This window comes from Emys orbicularis, chromosome 9 (assembly GCF_028017835.1).
Source record: "Emys orbicularis isolate rEmyOrb1 chromosome 9, rEmyOrb1.hap1, whole genome shotgun sequence".
NCBI lineage: Eukaryota > Metazoa > Chordata > Testudines > Emydidae > Emys > Emys orbicularis.
In genome coordinates this window covers 93,004,275-93,025,907 of record NC_088691.1, presented here as the reverse complement: position 1 = coordinate 93,025,907, position 21,633 = coordinate 93,004,275, and the positions used below count along the sequence as shown (strand labels likewise).

General features: G+C 40.6%; 1 protein-coding gene across 7 annotated transcripts in view; it reads right to left on the bottom strand.

Annotated features, from left to right (window-relative positions):
- Positions 1 to 20,892, bottom strand: part of NLGN1 (neuroligin 1) — a 435,265-nt gene extending 414,373 nt beyond the window's left edge. For 4 of the 7 annotated variants that reach the window (XM_065410491.1, XM_065410493.1, XM_065410494.1 and 1 more), the window contains exon 1: positions 20,400 to 20,892. In XM_065410491.1, the coding sequence (XP_065266563.1) occupies positions 20,400 to 20,892 (493 nt within the window). Of the gene's footprint in view, positions 1 to 19,908; positions 19,969 to 20,395 lie in introns of all 7 variants that reach the window. The other 3 variants (XM_065410490.1, XM_065410492.1, XM_065410496.1) reach the window with 2 other exon arrangements.
- Positions 20,893 to 21,633: the final 741 nt, after the last annotated feature.

Here is a 21,633-nt window from a genome sequence, read left to right as displayed (position 1 = left end):
TGTAGGGAGTGGGGGGCAGTGTCTCAGAGAAAGGGCGGAGCAGGGGGCAGGCCTCAGGGCAGGGGCAGGGGTTGGGGCAAAGGTGTTCAGTTTTGGTGCAATTAGAAAGTTGCCAACCCTAGACACAGATCTGAATTCCATCAAAGTTCAAGGGGATCCAGATCTGCTGTTTGGGCCCATCTATCATTTGAAAGTTAGTTACCAGGAACAGCAGTTCTCCATAGTCATGGAAATAAACTCTGCTATGTAGCTAAAAATTGCTTTTCCAGTCAGCACTTAGACTAAGTCGAGGAAGCTTCAAACCCAGAGGCAGCAAACAAATAATGAACATTTGCCACATAGGACTGCCTTCCATCACTCCAGTCCGAGGTGCAAAAATACACAATAAAAAGGAGGTGAATTCAAGTGCTCTGCACATGCTGATTTTATATCATAACAATCTTCTGTAGTGTGACCATGATACAGACAATGCAGTTTGCTTCCTAGCATTGGTATAGTTAAGGCAGTGGACACGCTTCAAATGTGAATCTCTTTGTCTACTCTGTGTGTGCGTGTGTGTGTGATGAATTTCACTGATTTAAAAAAAATATTTTAACAGTGCAACACTCTACAGGTGAAACATGAAAAGCATAACCAAGCTAATGCTGTCATAAAAGCAATTAGCAATCTTGCAGCTGTAATAAATGACAGAATCCCTGGGGCACAGTTTCTGTGGCAGGGGAATTCCCCGCTCTAGTCTAATGTTATGTTGTTTAAAGCTATTTTGTTAGAAGTGAAAGCATGGTTTATTCCCACAAGATCGGTGATTATGTATTTGTTCATTTCTGTATATTTTGCATGATCTTTTTGTACACAGATTAGCCATCATGCTTCATGCATGTATATTAAAACAATCCCTTTTAAAGTTAATAAAGTTAGACTAAATTAACAGGACTACAATAATATAGTGCCAACAATATTTTAGGCAATGCCTCTAGCCATCTCCATTCAATAGTGGAACATAAAGGAGCAAACAAAAAAATTGTGTTACTCAGATAAGGGGCCGTAAAGTGGGTATATTTACATTATACATTAGTACACTCATTTTAAGGTCCCTTTATACTACCAAAGTGTTGTAAAGGTGACTTAGGGTATGTCCACACCAACACAAGGAGTTTTTCTGTTGATGTAGGAACACCACCAGCTCGATGAACGTTAGGTACAGAAGCACTCTTTCATCAACATAGCTCCATGTAGACTGGGGTTTTGTTGGCATGGCTATGTCAATCAAGAGTGTGGGTTTTTCACACGCCAGACTGATGCCGTTATGCCAACATAACTTTTAAGTGTAGATCAGGCCTTAGTGTCAATGAGAATCAGCCCTGTAAAATCTACCGTATATGGGCCTATCCTGATCCAGGAAAGCGTTTAAGCACATGCATAATTTTAAGCATGTGTGTAATCCCACACTGAAGACAAAGGGCCTACTCAACTGCTTTAAATTAGGCACAAGCTTAAGTGTTTTTCTAGATGGGGGGCTAAAGTGGGAGTAGGAAGCCCTCTAGGTGTGTAGGCATAGTACTTTATTTCTAACATAATTACCTGAATTTCGCTACAGAAGAAACAATGTAAAAACACCTGGCCAGAAATAAGTTAGAGAAGCTATTTGTCCTGAGCTGAATAAACGTGAAACATTATCTCACTTAGACACAATGGGCTCTCTTGGCAGAAATGTATTCTGTTTTATGTATTGTCTCAATTTACTTTTTCATTTGGCTAATTATTCTATCATACATTCTACTATTCAATATTCATTTAATTTGAGCGATTCCCATAGTAACCACTGTATCTCCTGGTATATGTATAGTACCATATGATGCACAGAATAGCATTGGCAAAAAATCACTGGCAAGTATTGTCAGCGTTTGTAGATTTTTGTAGTGCTTTATGCAAAGTCCAGCATATTTCCCTCTGGGTACTCCATGCTATTTATAAAAACTTTTCTCGCTCGCCCTTGTCCTTTCATGCTTCTAAAATTAAGATCATATAGATAGGATAAATAGACAGTTTTTTAAAAAATGTGTATGGGTGCATGCAAAGGACAGCCTACTCAGTACTGTATCTGAGCTAGCATTTTGCTTTGCACCATCATCATATTGACTGTGGGAATGAAGGAAAAATAGCAGCTACTATAACTGCACTGAAGAACGCCCCGTGCTAGAGGCTAAACATGTTATCAATCCTTGCAAATGGGCCATTTTCAATAGCTACATTTGACCTCTGAAAATATGTATCAACCAGCAGATCACATGCTGGGAATCCATGGGATAGAGTGTCCCCTCCTGGAGGGCAATACCTTGCTGGCTCCAAAGTAAAACCAGCATTTCTCTCTGTCCCCCGTTGAGCTAAATGTTTATGCTTGGTGAGCCGAAAGTGCACTACTAGGAGCAGGCCCTTGAGTGGTAAACACACAAATCAGGTCATGCCTTTTGCTTTTCTTGCAATCTCTCTGCATTATTTGTTATTCGTCTCTACTGATGCCTCTGCCTTCTCTTGCTCATCTCTCTGTGCGACCATCTATGGCTGGAATACCTTCCTTCTTTCGTCTGCCAAGCACGCTCCCTCTCCCCTCCTTCCAACCCTGTCTTCAAACAATTGTTGTTCTCCCTATCAAAAATTGCTACCTCCTTTTCCAGAACTAGAGTTCTATATATTCATTTCTGTTTCTCTGTTCATCTTTTTTATGTTACAGGTTCTCCAGGGCAGGGAACAGGTCTAGGTTTGCACTAAGCCATGTAAATTTGCAGCACTCTGTGAATGTTGGATAATAATACATGCATACGTAACTGCAGCTACCCTTTCTTTCCCTGTGTTTGGGGTAGGGTTCTGGCTAGCACTCAGTCAAAATTGGGGCAGGAAATACTCTAAGCAATCGATGAGTATCTGAGTCTCTCTCCTCTATGGGGTAACCAGTACTGCCAACTCTTGTGATTTTTGAGTGACGGGATTTCAGAGGGCACTGGAGCTCATCTAGCAATGATGGAAGAAGCTCCAGCCCCGTTACAAACCTCAGCCCTACTGGAAGCTGGCAGAATCTCTCCTCACAGCAGGGGAAAGGGAGGCGGGAGCAATGAACCCAGCATGGCTTTGGTCCCTTCTCCCCTCCTGAGAGAAATACATACAGGTATCTGCTTCTCCCCCTGCAGCACCCAGCCTGGGAACAGGCATGGGCCCCTGGAGCTGCTATCCCAGCACAGGAAGAGGGACAGGGAACCCCGCTGCAGCCTGCGTAAGGGGGGGGGATGCCCCTGGAGGAGCAAATGTGAGGCTGGGGGACGGGGTGGCTGAACTGGGGGATAGGGACTGAAATTGGGGGGACCGCTAGGATCAGGGAAGGGGAGAAGCCCTGAGGGCTGCAGGAGAGAAAATTAGTTAAAATAAATCAATTGTTTTTTGGTTTTAGGACACTTAATTATGAGATTTTTAAAAATAATTTATTGTAGTTCCTGGACAATCTACCCATTTATGTAGTTATCAACCTTATACAAAGAAAGAAGAATGATTTAAAATTATTTTTGAAATACTTTGAAAGTGACTGAATTTATTTCTTTCAAAATAGTATTTGGGGATTATAAATATAATTACTGCACAGAAATACAGAAAGCTCTGAAAGGTGGTTGATATTGTAAAGATATTTTTGCAGGTAAGTATCTTTGCAGCTCACATAAATCTGTATTGCAAAATAATTGGAAAACTTGATACATGTGAGCGCTTTGTGTTTCTTGGATGTTCATTTTCCAGCTCCATTTTATAGGCCTTGTACAGTATATTTCTAAATATGTGTGAATTAGCCTGTTCCATCATATTTTAACTTTATCACACTATAGAGTTCTCCACTGAGTACTTAGGTAATAGTTGTGTACAAGAACTTAACATAAATACTCCCCCTTTTCCCCACCAGCTTGGATACCTTCCCTCCACCTCATCTCTCCAGTTTCAAAAGGATTCTTTTGAGGGGACATCCATTCTAACAATGAGATATCCTGAACAGAAGCATTACAAGTATATTGAAATGAGTCTCTTGCTACCTTTTAGGACTAGCCCAAATAAATCAAAGACTTAATCATTGTGCATCTTCTCCTTTCTAATTCTCCTTAAATACATGTGTGTACTTCCAGCATATGCCACGTCTCAAGTTGAGCAGCTTGGGGAAAGCATGTGTGCATTAAAGGTTGATTTTTAAACCTGAAAGTATCACACACACACATTGCCAGGAAAGTAGAGTGGAGTTAAAAAGTCAAAAGACAGAGTAAAAACATGGTTTTGTGACGTTTCGTAAGTCTCAGGATCTGTGGGGCCAATCTAACGATTTTTGAGGATCTGACTCATGATTTTTGATCTACTGAGGTTGGCAATACTGGGTGACTGACAAATACCTCCATTTAGGAAGCAGCACTAAACAACCTAGGAATTTAAAACAAGCAGCATTTCATCAACTACACAAGCCAGAAAGGCAGCTTAACAGCATCAGAAGCAGCACGGTCCAATGGACCGAACGTGGGACACAAAACAAGGACAGTTTGCATGCTGATCCCAGTTTTGGCAGTGATACTACTCCTCCTCTACCCATGCTTTTGGGGAAGTCAGCCATTCTCAGTTGGTTTCCCCATCTTCAATACAAAGATGGTAATTTCCCAGGGTGGTGGTGGTGATAATTATCTCATGTTTGTACAGTGCTGCAGAAGCAGTAACCATTTGTAGAAAGAGAGAGAACTGGAAAGTATGACCTGGAAAAAAAGGAATAGGGTTGACAGCAAGTGGATGAAAGTATGGGACCAAAAGGAACAGAGATTACATAAGAAGGGGAGAAAGGCGAAAGAGACTAGGTATTATGAGCACAGGCTTGGAGGACAGTGCAATGTTATGAACATGAAAGAGAATGAATTAGAGGACACAAGAATAGAATAAAGTAGAAATAACTGATAGAAATGAGAAAAGCAAAGGAAAATATTTTGTAGATGGACAGATGGGAGAGGAAGGATGGTCCAGTGACTAGGGTACTAGCCCCTAACATGAGTTCAATTTTCTGCTCTGCCACACACTTCCTGCGTGACCTTGGGCAGTGACTTTACTTAACCGCTCCCTGCCTCGGTTTCCCCATCTGTAAACTGGGCATAACAGCACTTCCCTACCTTATAAGGGCAATGTAAGTTGCTCAAATACTACAGCGATAGATAGATACATGGAAGCAGAAAAATGCAATAAATAAATAAAAGGAGGAAGAAGCAGGAAAAGAGAGAAAACATGTACAGTAAGTAAGTTATTTATGGACTTTTTTATTGTACTTTCCTGGCAGACATCCTGGATGTCTGTATATTTAGGGGAAAGGGATTGGATGGCTATTTTAAGCACTCATATTATACTACTGTTATATATTGGCTACTCTGGATTCCATAGTTAAACAACTGGAGCCAAGACAGAGAGTAAATAGCTTATACACACACACACGCAGCACCTGGAGGCCTACCAGTCCACAGACCAGCAGCTCACTGAAGAACAGCCTCTTGAAATAAATGCTTATATATTGGTAACTGTCCACAGATCCATGCACAAGCAGGTGAGCTCCTAGTCTGCAACACAACAGACTGGGGACATCCCAAAGATTCCCCTCCCCCTTTAATATAAAGTGAGTCAGTTAAATTTAAAAGAGAAGGGCACAAACTCATATCACTTGAGATACCGGAAACCCTGAAGCTAGTCATGGGTTTACTGGTATGATTAGGGCTGATAGGAGTCCACTGAGTTTGTGAGCCCCAAAATACTACAACAAGCTTACTCCATAGGGATATCACAGTGAGATACCAATGCTTGGGGACTAATTCTTTTCCTCTCACCTCCATGTGGATCACTGCATTCATATGAAGTATTGGCAATGTGAACCACGAGAATCTTGCTTTCTGGGGCAATTTTCAAAAGCTTCTGCAAAATTTAATAAGTTACCGATTCCCTACCCAGCCCTAAATGTGTATCCATTACTTGATTTGGGTATGGAGTTGTGGGATTCAGTGGGTGAAATCCTGGACCTACTCACGTCAATAGGAGTTTTGTCATTAGGTTCAAGGGGCCCAGGAGTTCATCCAGTATTTGTAAATGGGTATAGATACATCTTAGGGCCAAATTTTCAGCCCAACTTTAACAAGGCCTCCATTTTTGTACCTTTAAAATAAATGTGGTTGCAGTTCTGACACTCAGGACACGTAAATAGCTTTGAACCATAGAATCACAGAATATTAGGGTTGGTAGAGACCTCAGGAGGTCATCTAGTCCAATCCCCTGCTCAAAGCAGGACCAACACCAACTAAATCATCCCAGCCAAGGCTTTGTCAAGCCGGGCCTTAAAAACCTCTAAGGATGGAGATTCCACCACCTCCCTAGGTAACCCATTCCAGTGCTTCACCACACTCCTAGTGAAATAGTGTTTCCTAATATCCAAACTAGACCTCCCTCACTGCAACTTGAAACCATTGCTTCTTGTTCTGTCATTTGCCACCACTGAGAACAGCTGAGCTCCATCCTCTTTGTAACCCCCCTTCAGGTAGTTGAAGGCTGCTATCAAATCCCCCCTCACTCTTTGTACCCTATTTAGGAACGCAATCCAGTACCTAGACATCTAAATGATAGTAACTGCACCCACAATTATTTGCACAAAATTGAGGCCTGTGTCTAGTCATGATATTTTGTCTGATTAAATGTTCAGAAGAGCAAATTAAAAAAATCATTCGTAAGGGCAGTAATGTACTTGATTTTACTTCAATAAAGACTCTGGGATCTAAATCTTTTTTCATAATAAAGACCGAATGACCGGCTTCTGAACAGGACACAGCAGGACACTCAGAGACACTGATTAGCTTTTATATGCTTAGGACTATTTAGTTACATATTTGTTCCCTTTCAATGTTTTTTGTTGTTGACTTTTGCTTTTCCCTTTTTGAATCTTATTGGGCAAAATCTGAACTATTCTTCTAGTATTTTAAACTAAATAATTTTATTTGTGAATTGTTGGAACATTAAGAGCCTTAATACGTCACTTGCTGATTATGTTAAAGTGGCTCTCGAGGCTTGGTTCTGATCTCACTTACACCTGTTTAAATCAAAAGTAAATGCACCAAAGTCTCAGAGTTACACTGATGAAAAGCTGGTCAGTGAGAGGAGAATGAGCCCCAGACACTACAATTATTCCACAGCTATTTCTGTTACCATCCTTGTATTCAACATTAATATTACTGGACCGTGCCTTTGCAAGTTTTTTGCATTAACTTGCAAGTTTAGTGATAATGTTGCAGCTTTTTCTGCTCTAAATATTAACAAAAAATGGCTAGGGAAAATACTTTGCGATATCCTATAGCTCCAACTGCTATCACAATATTGTTAGAGTGACTCGCTCCACTGATTGATTTACATTTATAACTCCTCATCCAAGAGCTTCCTTCCTACATTAAACATGCTAATGATTTTCTATGCAAAATTTAACAACCTAATAGGCTGAACAAGTCAAACGAAAATACGTTAATTGTTGCCTTTGATGTATATTATTCTGCCCACTTCCCTCATGCAAACAGTGTATAAGCATTAACTCTAGCACCTAATAAAACATATATAAAGAAAAGCTACTCAGGTTGTCACTTGGAATAACATTGTACTCTGTAGAAAACATTACTTTAAGGCAAAATACTGGCACATGAACAGCTACCGTATATACAACCATTTTCAAGGGAAAACTGTAAAAGAACAAACAGTGGAATCAGCTCAGATTTGTTTACCTGAAGAAGCTATAGTAGGTTGATAATACCATACTTTGTTTGTTTTTATTACATAAGAAAGAATCATGCAACATAATACTGGAGGTATATTACCTAGAGATGAAATGGATGTTTGGAAAGTAGAAGGCTTTTTCCTCTAAAAATCCAAAAAGAGTTGGAATCAGATTTGCCCAAAGACAGTACTGAGATAACATAACATAAAAACTGCTATACTGGGTAAAACCCAATAGTTCGTCTAGCCCATTATCCAGTCTATGATAGTGACCAATTCCAGAACTTCAGGGGGAGTGTACAGAGCAAGGCAGTTGAAGTGATCCACCCCTTTCATCCCCTCCCAGCTTCCAGCAAGCTTATGGTCAACCGAGCATGGGGTTGCATCCCTGACCGTCCTGGCTAATAGCTATAGGGGGACCTATCCTCCATGAACTTATCTAGCTCTTGTTTGAACACAGTTACAATTCTGGACATCACAACATCCCATGGCAATGAATTCCACAGGATAATTATGCATTGTGTGAAAAAACTCTTGTTTGTATTAAACCTGGTGCCTATTAATGTCACTAGGTGATCCCTGGTTTTTGTATTGTAGGAAGGGTTAAATCAGTAATAGGTAAGTATAATTGAGAACTGGCCTTGAGAGGATTGGAATTATCATTGCCCACTACTGGCTGGCCCTTTTTGGTCATGTTGCCCACTTTGAAGACAAAGTCTTTGTGCATCAAGGTCTGAAGATCAGACTGTAGGTCAACAGGGGATACTGCCTAGCCATGGACTGGTGGTGGTCACACGGTCACCCAAAATCAACCTGGCTGCACCAGATCAGCAATAATCCTGTGGAGCTCGTAGACACCTGGAATAAAGCCATAGAGTGTGGTCATGGACACTTGGTGCTACAGACCTCTGCTAAGCAAATTGTTGTCATGAATAACGCTTCTTTATTCACTTTCTCCACATCACTCATGATTTTATAGACCTCTGTCATATTGCCGTTTAGTCTCTTTTCTAAGATGAACAGCCCTAATCTTTTCAGGCTCTCCTCATATGGAAGCTATTCCATACCCTTGCTCATCTTTGTTGCTTTTCTCTGAACCTTTTCCAGTTCCACTATATCCTTCTGGACATAATATTCAAGATGTGGTTGTATCAGGAATTTATACAATGGCATTATGATATTTTCTGTCTCTTTCCTAATAGTTCCTAACATTGTGTTAGCCTTTTTGACTGCTTCTGCACACTGAGCTGAAGTTTTCAGAGAACCATCCATGGTGACTTTCTTGAATGGTAACAGCTAATTTAGAACCCATCCTTGTGTGTGTGTGTGGGGGGGGGAATCCTGCTGTTTATCTCTCTTCCCTTAACAAAAGCTTTGTTGACTTCCTCCAATAAATTGTGTTTATCTATGTGTCTGATAATTCTGTTCTTTACTAGAGTTTCTACCAATTTGCCTGGTAATTAAGTTAGGCTCACCCACATATAATTGCCAGAATTGTCTCAGGAGCCCTTTTTGAAAAATCAGCATTACATTAGCTACCTTCCAGTCATCTTGTACAGAGGTTAGTTTCAGTGATAGTTACATACGACAGTTAGTAGTTCTGCAGTTTCATATTTGAGTTCCATCAGAACTCTTGGGTGAATACCATCTGATTATCATGAGTTATTATTGTTTAATTTAGCAATTTGCTCTAAAACCTATTCTGTTGACACATCAGTATGGGGCAATACTTCAAATGTGTTGCCCGGAAAGGATAGCTCTGATGTGAATATCTCTCCCACATCCTCTGCACTGAAGACTGACACAAAGAATTCATTTAGCTTCTCTGCAATGGCCTTGGTTTCCTTGAGCACCTTCAACACACTGGTCATCTAGTGTTCCATTGTTTTAATCAACTCTTCATTCCATGTGCATGTTCATTTTGAGTACATAGAATTGTGTTCTATCCTGTGATCAATATCATACAGAGTAATTTTACTAAAGAAATTAGTATAAATGGTCTCGGTCCTCCAGGACAACTCTGAAATTGAGGCACATTGTCACTACAATTTTAGCCCAGTTAACAAAAATCAATAAAGTATGAATAATTATTTTAAAATAAATACTTGTGATTTGGGGCTATTTTCTATTGCTTAGTCTTTCTAAAGGCTGTGCTTATTATTCTTCGAATAATCTAATCTAATCGATCCATTCCTGCATTTATACAGTGCTAACCACTGTATTATTTGATTAGCGGAACAGATCTATACCTTATCCACAAATTTAATAACTGGATCTATACTTGAAATCTAGTCATGCGAGTTTACTGAAAGCAAAGAACCAGATGCTGCTTAACCATATGGTGCAAAGTGTAGCAGAGGAGAGGAAAAAAGGCAGGAATGGCTAATAATAATTGGAAAGGGAGCATTGGCTTTGTGTCAAACTTCTCCTTCCATTTAAAGGCCATATAGAAGGACTACACGAGATTAGAAGAGATGTGCCGTGCCTGATGGGGGCAGAGCTAAGAATCAGCTGTTGTCTGTGGTATGTTCCCCTTCAAACTCATTTCTTTGCAAGTGTAAAGTGCTATTTAGAGTTGCTAAATGTAATTATTAGTATAGTTTTTGTGTATTTTTATTCTAGAGCTGCCCCAACCTGAAAACTATGAAATTTCTTGAGTATATGTCAATTGCTCCATCACCTTTTAGTTCCTAAAAGCCACCATAGTGGCAAACTTTGCATTGGCTACAAAGAATTCAAGAACCAAGGGGTTAACACCTAAACCTTGCTCTTAAGAACAGACTTCAATGAACCAGGCAATCGATCAGCCAAACTTTAAATCAAAGCCACTTTAAAAACTCAAAAGAAACTATCATTTATACTGTGCCACCTTTAAGGAAGGTGCAGCATTTAGCAGTTTATTCATAGTTCAAATGATGGAATCAGCCAAAACCCCACATGCTTATGAGTTTATCTATATTCATCCACAATGAACATTTTAAGGGATATTAAAGGCCAGATTCTCCCCTGCATAGCTATTTACACAGAACCTTTCATCCCACAGAATCACACAGTGCTGAGTGGACTGTGGAACAACTTCTGCCCTCAAAACATTGAGCAGAACCCTCATACAATTTCACGGTCCACTCTGCCTAAACACAGATTGTAAGAAACTCACTCCAACCGGCCACCCACCTTAGCCTACCTAATATACTGGCACTAAATATAGGAAAAAGGCAAATCTTCGCCTACACAAAAGTACACATTGAACACAATGTCCAGTCATTATTAATAGTAGTATTAGCATAGCACCCAGGAGCCCTAATCATAGACCACAATCCGATTGTGCAAGGTACTGTACAAACAGAAGAAAAAGAGTGTCCCTGCCTCAGGAAATGGTCAGAGTACTCTCCACTAGGTACAAAGACACAAAAAAGGCAAATCAGAAATGGAAATATTTCTACTAAAACATCTGGGTACTCCTTGCTCTCTCCCTTCACTACTGCATGTTGCCCCTGGCCTTAGTCCAGCCAGCCCATAGTTCAATCCATTCCAGCTCTGGGCTGGAAAATGACAGCCAATATGTGCCAGAGACAACACAAGGGTTTTAGGAGGGCAGTGAAGAATGGCTTCTCCCATTGAAATTGCAGAGGGGAATTTTAGGTAGGCAGATAGGTGCCTCATTCCCTTAGAGCAGCGATTCTCAACCGGGGCTGCCAAGCAGGGTTGGCATTAGACTTGCTGGGACCCAGGGCAGAAAGCCAAAGCCCCAGCGTATGGGTTTGAAGTATAGAGCCCAATGCCCCGCCACCCGGCGCTGAAGCCTGAGCAATTTAGCTTCAGGGGGCCCCCTGTGGCATGGGGCCTGGGCAATTGCCCAGCTTGCTACCCCCTAATGCTAGTCCTGGCTTTTATATGCAGAAAAATAGTTGTTGTAGCACAGGTGAGCCATGGAATTTTTATAGCACGTTGCGGGGGCCTCAGAAAGAAAAAGGTTGAGAATCCCTGCCTTAGAGGATCTGGGCCTACCTCCATTGATTTTAAAGGTATTTAGACACCTAACTCCCATTAAGGACCTAGGCCACACGAATTTCTTACATTAAAATACATTGTTAACACGAATCCCACCATCTCACACCCTATGTGCTGCCCTCGGTTCTATGCCTCCTTTCTCCTACTAGATGAAAACCTTTTTCACTTCTGTGCCTATTTTCACATTGCCTCCTATGCCTCGACTCCACATGCATGTCAAGAGCCTTCCCTGTCCTTCAAATCTCTGCTCTGTTTCTTTCAGCTTGTCTTCCATAACTAATCTCAGCTCATCAGGTAAATACCCTCTCTCAGGCCTCAACATATTTCAGTAATCATCTTTCAAAATAATTCTGTAAAAAACAAACAAAACAACCCAAGCAAAACGTGTCAGTGCAACCACATTCATGGGTCCACATTCTGTGCTGTGACTGAGAAAACAACACAGAAGACATAGCCCCGGAGCAGCGAAAGCAAAGAATCAGAACTAGTAGATTCAGCTTCAGAATTAGGCTCTTTATTGTAAACTGTTCAGGAATCAGACCACATCTCTATAGTTGTCTGTAAAACACTGTGTAAAGTCTCTGTGCCCACACACCGGTCATCCCCCATCCAGCTCTGGGATAGCTCAGTGGTTTGAGCATTGGCCTGCTAAACACAGGGTTGTGAGCTCAATCCTTGAGGGGGCCACTTAGGGATCTAGGGCAAAAAATCAGTACTTGGTCCTTCTAGTGAAGGCAGGGGGCTGGACTCGATGACCTTTCAGGGTCCTTTCCAGCTCTATGAGATAGGTATATCTCCATATATATAAATAATGGAGCTGTGCTGCTGGGATCTCTCCCACGTCCAGCTTAAAGGGGGTTCCGTGGCACAGAGGTACCACTAAAAACTGTGGGCTTAATCCAAAATCTGATAATGAAAGCCTTTCCATGGCTTTGGATCAGGCCATTAATGCATCCTCAGGTTTCTTTCTCCCTCCCTCTGGGAAGGTATAGAGCTGTGCGTGGAGAATCTCTCTCTATGTAGAGCCTGGAAGGACTATCCCCCACTGGGCTGAACCTCCCATGGAGAGTAAGACAGTAATTTTCTGCTCTTTGTAAAACATGCTTTTCCATCAGGGGGTTGCAGCCATTTTGCAGGCATAAGAAGAGCAAGAGAGAAAGAAATAGAGGCAAGGCTTTTAGGATGCTTTCTGTACATCCTTTTCTCAAAAGAACATTGGAGGGGGTTTGTGCTTTTCATGTACATTTTACAGCCAGTTCATAATGTGGGCTAATCACATCTGATATTGCCAATAAAACAATATTTAAAACTTCAGAATCACCCCCAGCTCTTTTGTGCCACAGTTTAATGAAGACATTTGCAACATCCTGCAAGTACGTCATTATCTCCTATAATTATATAATTACCATTTTTAATGAAATGATTGCATGTGCATCAGATGCATAGATATAATTATGATAATTGCATAAATACCTGTTTCTCAGCTAACAGTTACTTTAAAGAAGACCTTTGCAAAAAGGGTAAAATATGAGAAACTGAACCTTGCCAGGGAATGAATACAAATATTAAACTGGTTTGTATTTTCTATAGGATTTCAGCCTCCTAGATCTGCTGTGTATATTCTTTTCCCCATACTGTATAATGAAAGGTTCAAAGATATAGTTTAGTGAATATTATATCATGCTAAAAGATTTTGATACTGTTTCTGATCCCAAAGCCCACTGAAGTCAGTGGAGCCCACAGTGATCTTATGTGGCTACTCAGTACCTTAACAAGAGATTGGGCCCTGAACTGCCATCTTTATACTGAAAAAGAAAAGGTCTGAAGAGCCGTTATAGCAGAAAAATCAGTGTTTTCATTCATCTCTAGAAAGCAAGGACCAAATTCCGGATCGCTGCACGAATCCTGAGAAAATGGGCCCTGTGAAGGTGTTTTCTATAGCAGCTGGGTATGGGAGAAGAAGCTATTGTTCAGCTGCTCAGCACAGCTGCTACTACAGCTTGCCTTATCAGCTGCAGTAGTGGCTTTGGCCCTGACTCCCCAGGCAGTTTTTGGCCAGTAGATATACAGATGGATCAAACTCCTGCCCACCACAGATAAAATCCACCATAGAACACGCCCAATCCCCACCTAGCCTCTTCCCACTGCAAACTGGAATTGAGGCTATCCTAGTCCAGTAAGGGCCTTCCACACCTTTAGCAGCTAGGCAAGGTAAAAATGCAGCACTGAGGCAATTTGCCGTCCTTTAGCACGTTATTAATAAGCAGGCCAAAGATTGAAATTACAATATGTTTACTGTATCGGTAGTGGTTTTGATTCTCTGAAAAGACAAGTACCTGTTCCTAACAAGTAAAATGTGAACTGCTGTTCACTTAGAGACTGGCCCTGCATCGCTTACACATGAATACTCTTTGCTCAAGTGAGCAGTCTACCTCAGTGGGCTACCCAGCAGAGTAAGGAATTACTCCGTAGTGTAAGGGGGAGGGGGGAGGACAAGATCAGCCCTTAATTTCATATCTGTATTTCTGAAGAGAAATAATGAGCTATAGCCAGGGGCAGTTTTTGGCTGCTGCTTCGGTGGAACACAGGAACCACTGCAAAAATTCTCACAGCATAGGAGAAGGGTCACCCTACTCTACTCTACTCCTCTTCCCCCTCACACACACTGCCAGTACAGACATAGCGGGGAGGCAAGAATAGCCAGTGCAGTTGGCTCTATGGAGATTCTGGACTGTGCTACTGTTAATAAGCAACCTAGGAAAGGCTGTCATAAGTTGGACCAACCCTGGAAGCTGCTCTAATTTATGTCTGGGGCCCCCGCAGCAGCCCAGAAGCCAGGTAGTGTAAAGATGGCCTAAAGGCAGCTTTGCCCCACTTCCCCTTGTGTTGTACATTCGGTGCTGCCTGTCTCAGGAGATGCAGCAGGGAATCTGGCCTCAAGAGTTTATTATTGTGAGCATGCAGAAATACTGAGCAAAATAAAAAAAAATTAATATTAATAAGTGGAAGGAAAATACTTGATATCCCCCAAACAAATCTCATTGATGTTAAGCTCATTAGAGCGGTGAGGTTCTGAATGCAGAGTATAATTAACAATACTACAGATATCAAAGGAGAAAAAAAATAAAATCAGTGAAAGGAAGGGTAAGGCATGGAAATCTGACAAAATAAAGTGAGTGAAAATTAAAAGGGCAAAAGAATTATACGTGTAAAGAATCTGAAAAAACAAGAAAGATATTTGTAGTAATAATCAAGTTATAAGCGGATTATTAATGTTATAACTGAGACAATCTTTAAGAATGGCTTGACAGAACATGTAGGCATATTTGCAGCTTCAAAACATATTTAAAGAATTGCTAAGTATGGTACTTGTATCCATGTATATTACAGAGAATAGGGGAATGAAGAGAATGAACTCAGAGGAATAATAATACAATAAGATTTGACAAAAGGAAAGCACAAGAATCAGAGCTATTGAAAAGCTGAAAAAAATCATCCAATCCTTCCCCCTACCAACACAGGAATGCACCCCACCAGCTATTTTCTACAGCTTAGTCCAGCATAGCTTTAAGTACAAAATTCAGAAAGAACAGTTAAAACATTAGCTCATTGGCTTATAGGGTGACCAGATAGCAAGTGTAAAAAATCGGGACGGGGGTGGGGGTAATAGGTGCCTATATAAGAAAAAGCCCCCAAAAATCGGGACTGTCCCTATAAAATCGGGACATCTGGTCACCCTATTGGCTTATTGCATTCAACTAGTCCAAAACAAGAAAGGGGGAGGGGAGAGCATCAGAACAGCTGTATGCTATTTAGAACAGTTTTATCAGGATAATGATATTTCAGAGCCCTGCAGATCTGTGTGTGGGAGGGAGCAGAAACTGAAAGGTAAGCAGTAAAATTGGGGACGTTGGAATGAAACAAGTTTTAAACTGAACAGAATTAGAATAGGATTCCAGTCTGATAAAGTTACATCTATAGTCAAGGTATATGCCTCAAGGTTCTTTACAAAATACAGTAATGACAGTGTATTGGCTGCATTGGAGGAGCTCACAGGTTGCCTAAATAGCTGTACATTAAGGGCTAGTCTACACTTACCGGGTAGTTCGACGGCTGCGGATCGAAGTTCCGAGTTCGATTTATCGCGTCTGGTGTGGACGCGATAAATCGAACCAGGAAGTGATCCCCGTCGACTGCGGTACTCCAGCTCAGCGAGAGGAGTACCGCGAAGTCGACGGGGGAGCCTGCCTGCCGCGTGTGGACCGCGTCTGAACCGCGGTAAGTTCGAAGTAAGGTATGTCGAATTCAGCTACGTTATTCACGTAGCTGAATTTGCGTACCTTACTTCGACTTGGGGGGTAAGTGTAGACCAAGCCTTAAACATGGCTGCCATCAGTACAGATGGCATTAGAGGTAGTTGGTGTTTTAAAATTCAGAGTCTGAAAAACCTTCTACCCCGAGCATTACCTCTCTCAGAAAAACGACTGTAGAAAGTGTGCTAGAATTCAAGCATTTTACGTTATTTCAAATGTGTCATTAAACTACCTCACGTCTTTGAAAACTGCTGCCACCTGACCTTAACAGCTTTAGATTGTGAAGGGATGAAAGGGTCTGTACAAGACAGTGTTTGGTTCATTATCTTCCTCCATATATTACTAGTAGAAAGGTGCAACAGGAAATGCCTGTGTGGTGGCTAAAGAATGAAAAACAGGAACAAACAACACTTCAAACACCAACAAAAAAATGGAACATTCTTGTTTAATGTAGTGCACTAGTGCTGGGGACCATGGTGCTAAATTAATGCCAGCTGGTTCTGCAAGGATGAATCTGGCCTCATGAGTCCAGAGTCAGACTGATTGCCTTTCAGTCAGGAGACATCAGAGGTAAATCCTCCCAGTAAGAGCTTAAGGCCAGACTTTTAAAGGTATTAGGTGCCCAAAGCCAGCCCGTAAGTGAGGTATAAAAGCAAGAGGTTCCTTGTGCTCTCCCCACCCTCTCCTTTCCCAGGGAAAGCCACAATCTGATCCTTAGTTCCTGGGAAATACTAGCTGAAGTAGATTTGTGTTTCTTACAAAAGGCGGCATGGTATGTCCTCAACTCCCACTGAAATTAAAAATGAGGATTCTTGCAGGAGGTGGTCAGCATTTCGCAAGACCTGGTCCAAGATGACCAAAAGTGAGTATCACTGAAATATGCAAAATTCTGACAGAAACACAGAAGACACTACAGGATACAAGGCTATCTGAGCTAGCAGTCATCTTTATTTGAAGACGACTGCTCGATGAATTTACACAAATCTGAGTGTCCATCCCTTTCTTAGGCTACGTTCACTCCTCTTTATTCTAACACTTGACACCAGGACAACCAGCATTGCCAAATTCTTTTAGGCAGTTTTGGAACAAACTAGCATGAAAAACAAGGCAGAATAAGTTAAGATAGTCTACCTTCATTCCTTCCCAAATCCCTAAAATGTCTTATATTGCTAATGGCGCAGTGTTGTAAAGTTATTGATGCCATTCATAAAAAGCAACTGGTTGTGATGGATTTTCCATCATTAAAAAAAAGTTTTAAATCGAGATTGGATGTTTTTCCAAAAGATCTGTTCTAGTTCAAACAGCAATTACTTCAGGGACATCCTGTGACCTGTGTTACACAGGAGGTCAGATAACATGATCACAATGTTTCTTTCTAGCCTTTCAATCTATAATGCCCATTACTATGTATAACATAACTTTTAGATTCAGTTGCCTTTCATTACCATGACCACCTTCCTGGGGCTTCTTTCTATCTCATTCAAAATGTTGAATTTTCTTACTAATTAACTGGCAACTTTATATAGTTAATGATTGATTTATCCAGTAACTGCCACCCACTGTTCTATGAAACTGAGTTAGGGTGATTCCTTTCAGTGCTTGTACCTAGAATCTAAAAGTGTGGATGAGTAGCAGCTAGATTTACTCTGGGTATGTCCCTCAGGGTATATATACCCTGTACCCTGAGTACTGAAACTAACTACTATAGTCATAACCCAGAGACATGGATCCGAGTTTGTCAAAGCAAAAAAGGTAAGCTTCTGCTGTTCTTCTCTGCACAATGCAGTGGATTATGGATTCAGTTGGAAGAGTAGCTACAACATTTCAAATAATTATTTCTTTCTTCTTTCAAGTTTATCTGCAAATAAATATGACCTTCTCACCTACAAGTCTCTCCCTTTTTTCCCTATTTCTTGATTTTTTTAAAAAATATTCTCTAATAGAAATGTGTGTAATCTTCAGAAAATGAGGGGGCCCTGCATCTTTATTTATGACTGTGTGAATCGACGTCTGAGTGATAGCAGGCAAAAGTTGCTCAATTAATTACACATGCTTGGTGATCTGCATAACAACCACCACTGCAGCATTGCACGTTAGTTGAAGGCCTGCAAATTACTGCAGTTATGAGAATTTGGAGATGGGAATAAGGGGTAATGTTCCCCAGAACACCCCTATTGTCTCTCTTTCCACCTTTGCTCGGTGTACTGCACCCCTAGCAGACAGTCAGAGCATCTTTAAAGCAGTAAGAAAAGTATATAAGGATTCCCCCAAAATAAGATTGACATGGAAATATACATAAAAACATTGTCTTCTGTGTAAAGTCCAGAACATTGCACACAGAAATAGGCCTAAATCATTGATAAAAGCCAGTATTGTCAGACCAGATACTTAGGCTGCTGCTCTACATCTAGGTATCTAAGGGCTTGCCTACACTGGCACTTTACAGCGCTGCAACTTTCTCACTCAGGAGGTGAAAAAACACCCCCCTGAGCGCTGCAAGTTTCAGCGCTGTAAAGTAGCAGTGTAGACAGTGCACCAGCGCTGGGAGCCACGCCCCTCGTGGAGGTGGTTTTTTAGAGCACTGGGAGAGCTCTCTCCCAGCACTATGCCACGACTACACAAGCCATGTTAAAGCGCTGCTGCGGCAGCACTTTAACATTGCCAGGGAAGACGTGCCCTAAATAACAGCAGCTGATTTTTCAGAGGTGCTGAGCATCCCACACTACTGTTGAAAGCCAATAGGAGTTGTAGTTGCCCAGAAACTTTGAAAACTAGGCCACATTTATTTTGATGCATAAATATGAAGTTAGGAGCCTAAACATTTTGGCCTAAATATTTAAAATTATTTCTTGACATGGCCCTTTATGCTTAATTACGCAAGAGATTTACAGGTAGTTCTGGGCAAATTATATTAAAAATATTATGTCAGAACAACCGAGTTTCTGAATTTATATGCTGGTATGACTATAATGTTAATATGATGTTTCTACTGTGGATTTAAGAGTAAAAGCAGCTTCTAAATAATACATCGTTTCACATGTTTTAAATTGTGTTCATTAGCATAAATGTACAAATTTTATACTGTACCTCAATAGCTTTGGGAATCTGCAAATGTTCACAAAAGAAATTTGCAAGTTCTCCCTTACTAAGGGGAAAAAAAGACTAATACTGGAAGACAAAAATCAGCCAGGAGTTCTAGTTTCCAAGTTATTGGGTCAAAATATTTTAACATTTCACTACACCTCTATTAAGAGATTTCTGGCCTTACAGATGCAGCAAAGGCAAACCCACCCTCAATTCTTAAAAAGTATAAGTTTACCAAATGAGTTCTGCTTTGGGGAGCTTTACAACTGCTGCTAGGGCTTAATCACTACAACACTGAAATCAGTGGGTGTGGGTTTTTTGCCATTGATATCAGTGGCAGTAGGGTAATCCTTAATGCATATGCACCACCCACTGTGCATACATATACCGTAGTTATACTTGAATGACACTTCTCTAGACTAAAAGGTCAAAGTACAGATGGAACTTGTCAATACAGTCAGCACAAGACAGTACAAGAGATATAATCAGGTGTAACTGAGTTCAGGCTTTACAAACGTTATCCTCTCATCTACTTTAACTAGGTCTCTATTTAATTATCTTTCTGGCGTCATTAAATACAAGATATTCCCTAACCTTTCACTTCACCGTATCAGCAATTAGTCTTTTTAAGATTTGTTATTTGTTCTTCCTCTGCAAAGTTTTCTTTTTCCCCCATTTTTTTTTTTTTTTGGTCCACTTTTATACATACCTCCTTTTCTACAAATTTTCTTGCCGGGTTTTCTGGCACATTCCTTGGATATTCTTTTGACTGAAAAATGAATAGAAGACTAGAAAATAAAATGGAGCTCCATCACAGACAGTAGGAGCATGCAACACCACTATCTAACTTAAATATGGCCTGCTTTTATTAGGTGCGGAGGATTCCCAATTTGTTGTGCCTGCACATGCAATGGATAAATGTTGATGCATCTTCCCAGAAGTCAGTGGGTGGGAATGAGAATTAGGTACCAACTTCAACCTAAAGTACACGTGCTGTGGGAGAAAGAAAATGAGCATAGACAGGAAAAAAATTTATATCGGAACAGATGCATACACAGAAAAAGCAGCATGCATACATGTAAAATGCTGGCATGCAAACAAGGAAAGCCATGCATGCTACCAGTACACATGAATTAATACTGTTAAACCTTAGAATAGGAAAATAAAAAGGTTTCCTTGTTTTGTCTGCTATTAACTCACCATCCTCAGTTGGGACATATATATTTAAATAGAGGCAGTCTTCATTCTGATCTTGCACATAGGTAGAAACTACATCCAAGTTATTAGTAAACCACACAGGAAGCATGACTTCAGGCAATCTGCCTTCTATAATGTTCTGTGGACACACTGGAGCAAACTGAGTAGCATTTTTGATATCTGACCAGGGAGATGGAGGTTCAGGAGGTTGAAAGCGATGCTCTCCTACTGGTGGGGCAGCATAAGGAACCCCAAGAAACTGAACAACAGGCCCCAAAATTTCATTATTAAGTTCCTTCTTAATCCCTCTTATCTTGCCAAAGTTGGTGGTCACGAGTGGGTCAATATCATCCAATTTTTGTGAGGACACAGCTGCAGCATGAAGCAAAAATCCAAGTATACAAAGAACAAAAGTGGCATCCAATCCCATGTGTAATAGACGGACCATCATCGCTCTCCATACGCAGTTCAGCCACACGGATCTTGGAAGGGCCATGGTCCCACATTAGTTGTATAGCTACAACGAAGCAATCTTATTTGTATCCACTTGTGTAAAAACAGGGCAACCGCAGACAATAGATCAAGTTTCCTAAATATGAGCCTGTCAGAAAAATCTCAAAAGGCTTTTCACACGACAAGTATCTTCCATTGATTTCACACTTATTGAAGCAGCATCTTCACACAGCACTATTTATCAGACTACATCCTATTGACAATTCTGTTTTCCATAGTGGCAATATGCAGAGAGCGGCCATTTACTGCAGATTCGCCTCTTATAAATCAAATCCAATTAGCTGTAGGTCTATATCCTGGAGAAAATGAAAATAAATCATTAGTATGAAAGAACTAATATGGGCAGAGTAATAACTAGTTGTTTTACAAGTTATTGCACATATACATTTGCTAGAGTCATGTAAGTAAAATTCTACAGTAGGTAGTTTATGGGTTCTATGAAATGATGGGTGAACTACTGATTATTGGATTATTTACACTGTCACCTCCTTAGTTTACAGAGTTTTTCAGAAGAAACAGGCCTCATAAAAAGAGTTTTAAAATGCACATTCCTAAAAATAAACAAATTGCTGCCAGCTCAGATTAAATATGTTTTACCATTACATTTTTATATGACTTAACCGTCCCAAATTCCATTTTAAACTGGTTAGCAGAGGTTGGTTTATCAAGACAACAGAAACCATAGATCAATTATTTTATTAAATCTCAATACTCAGTAAAAGCA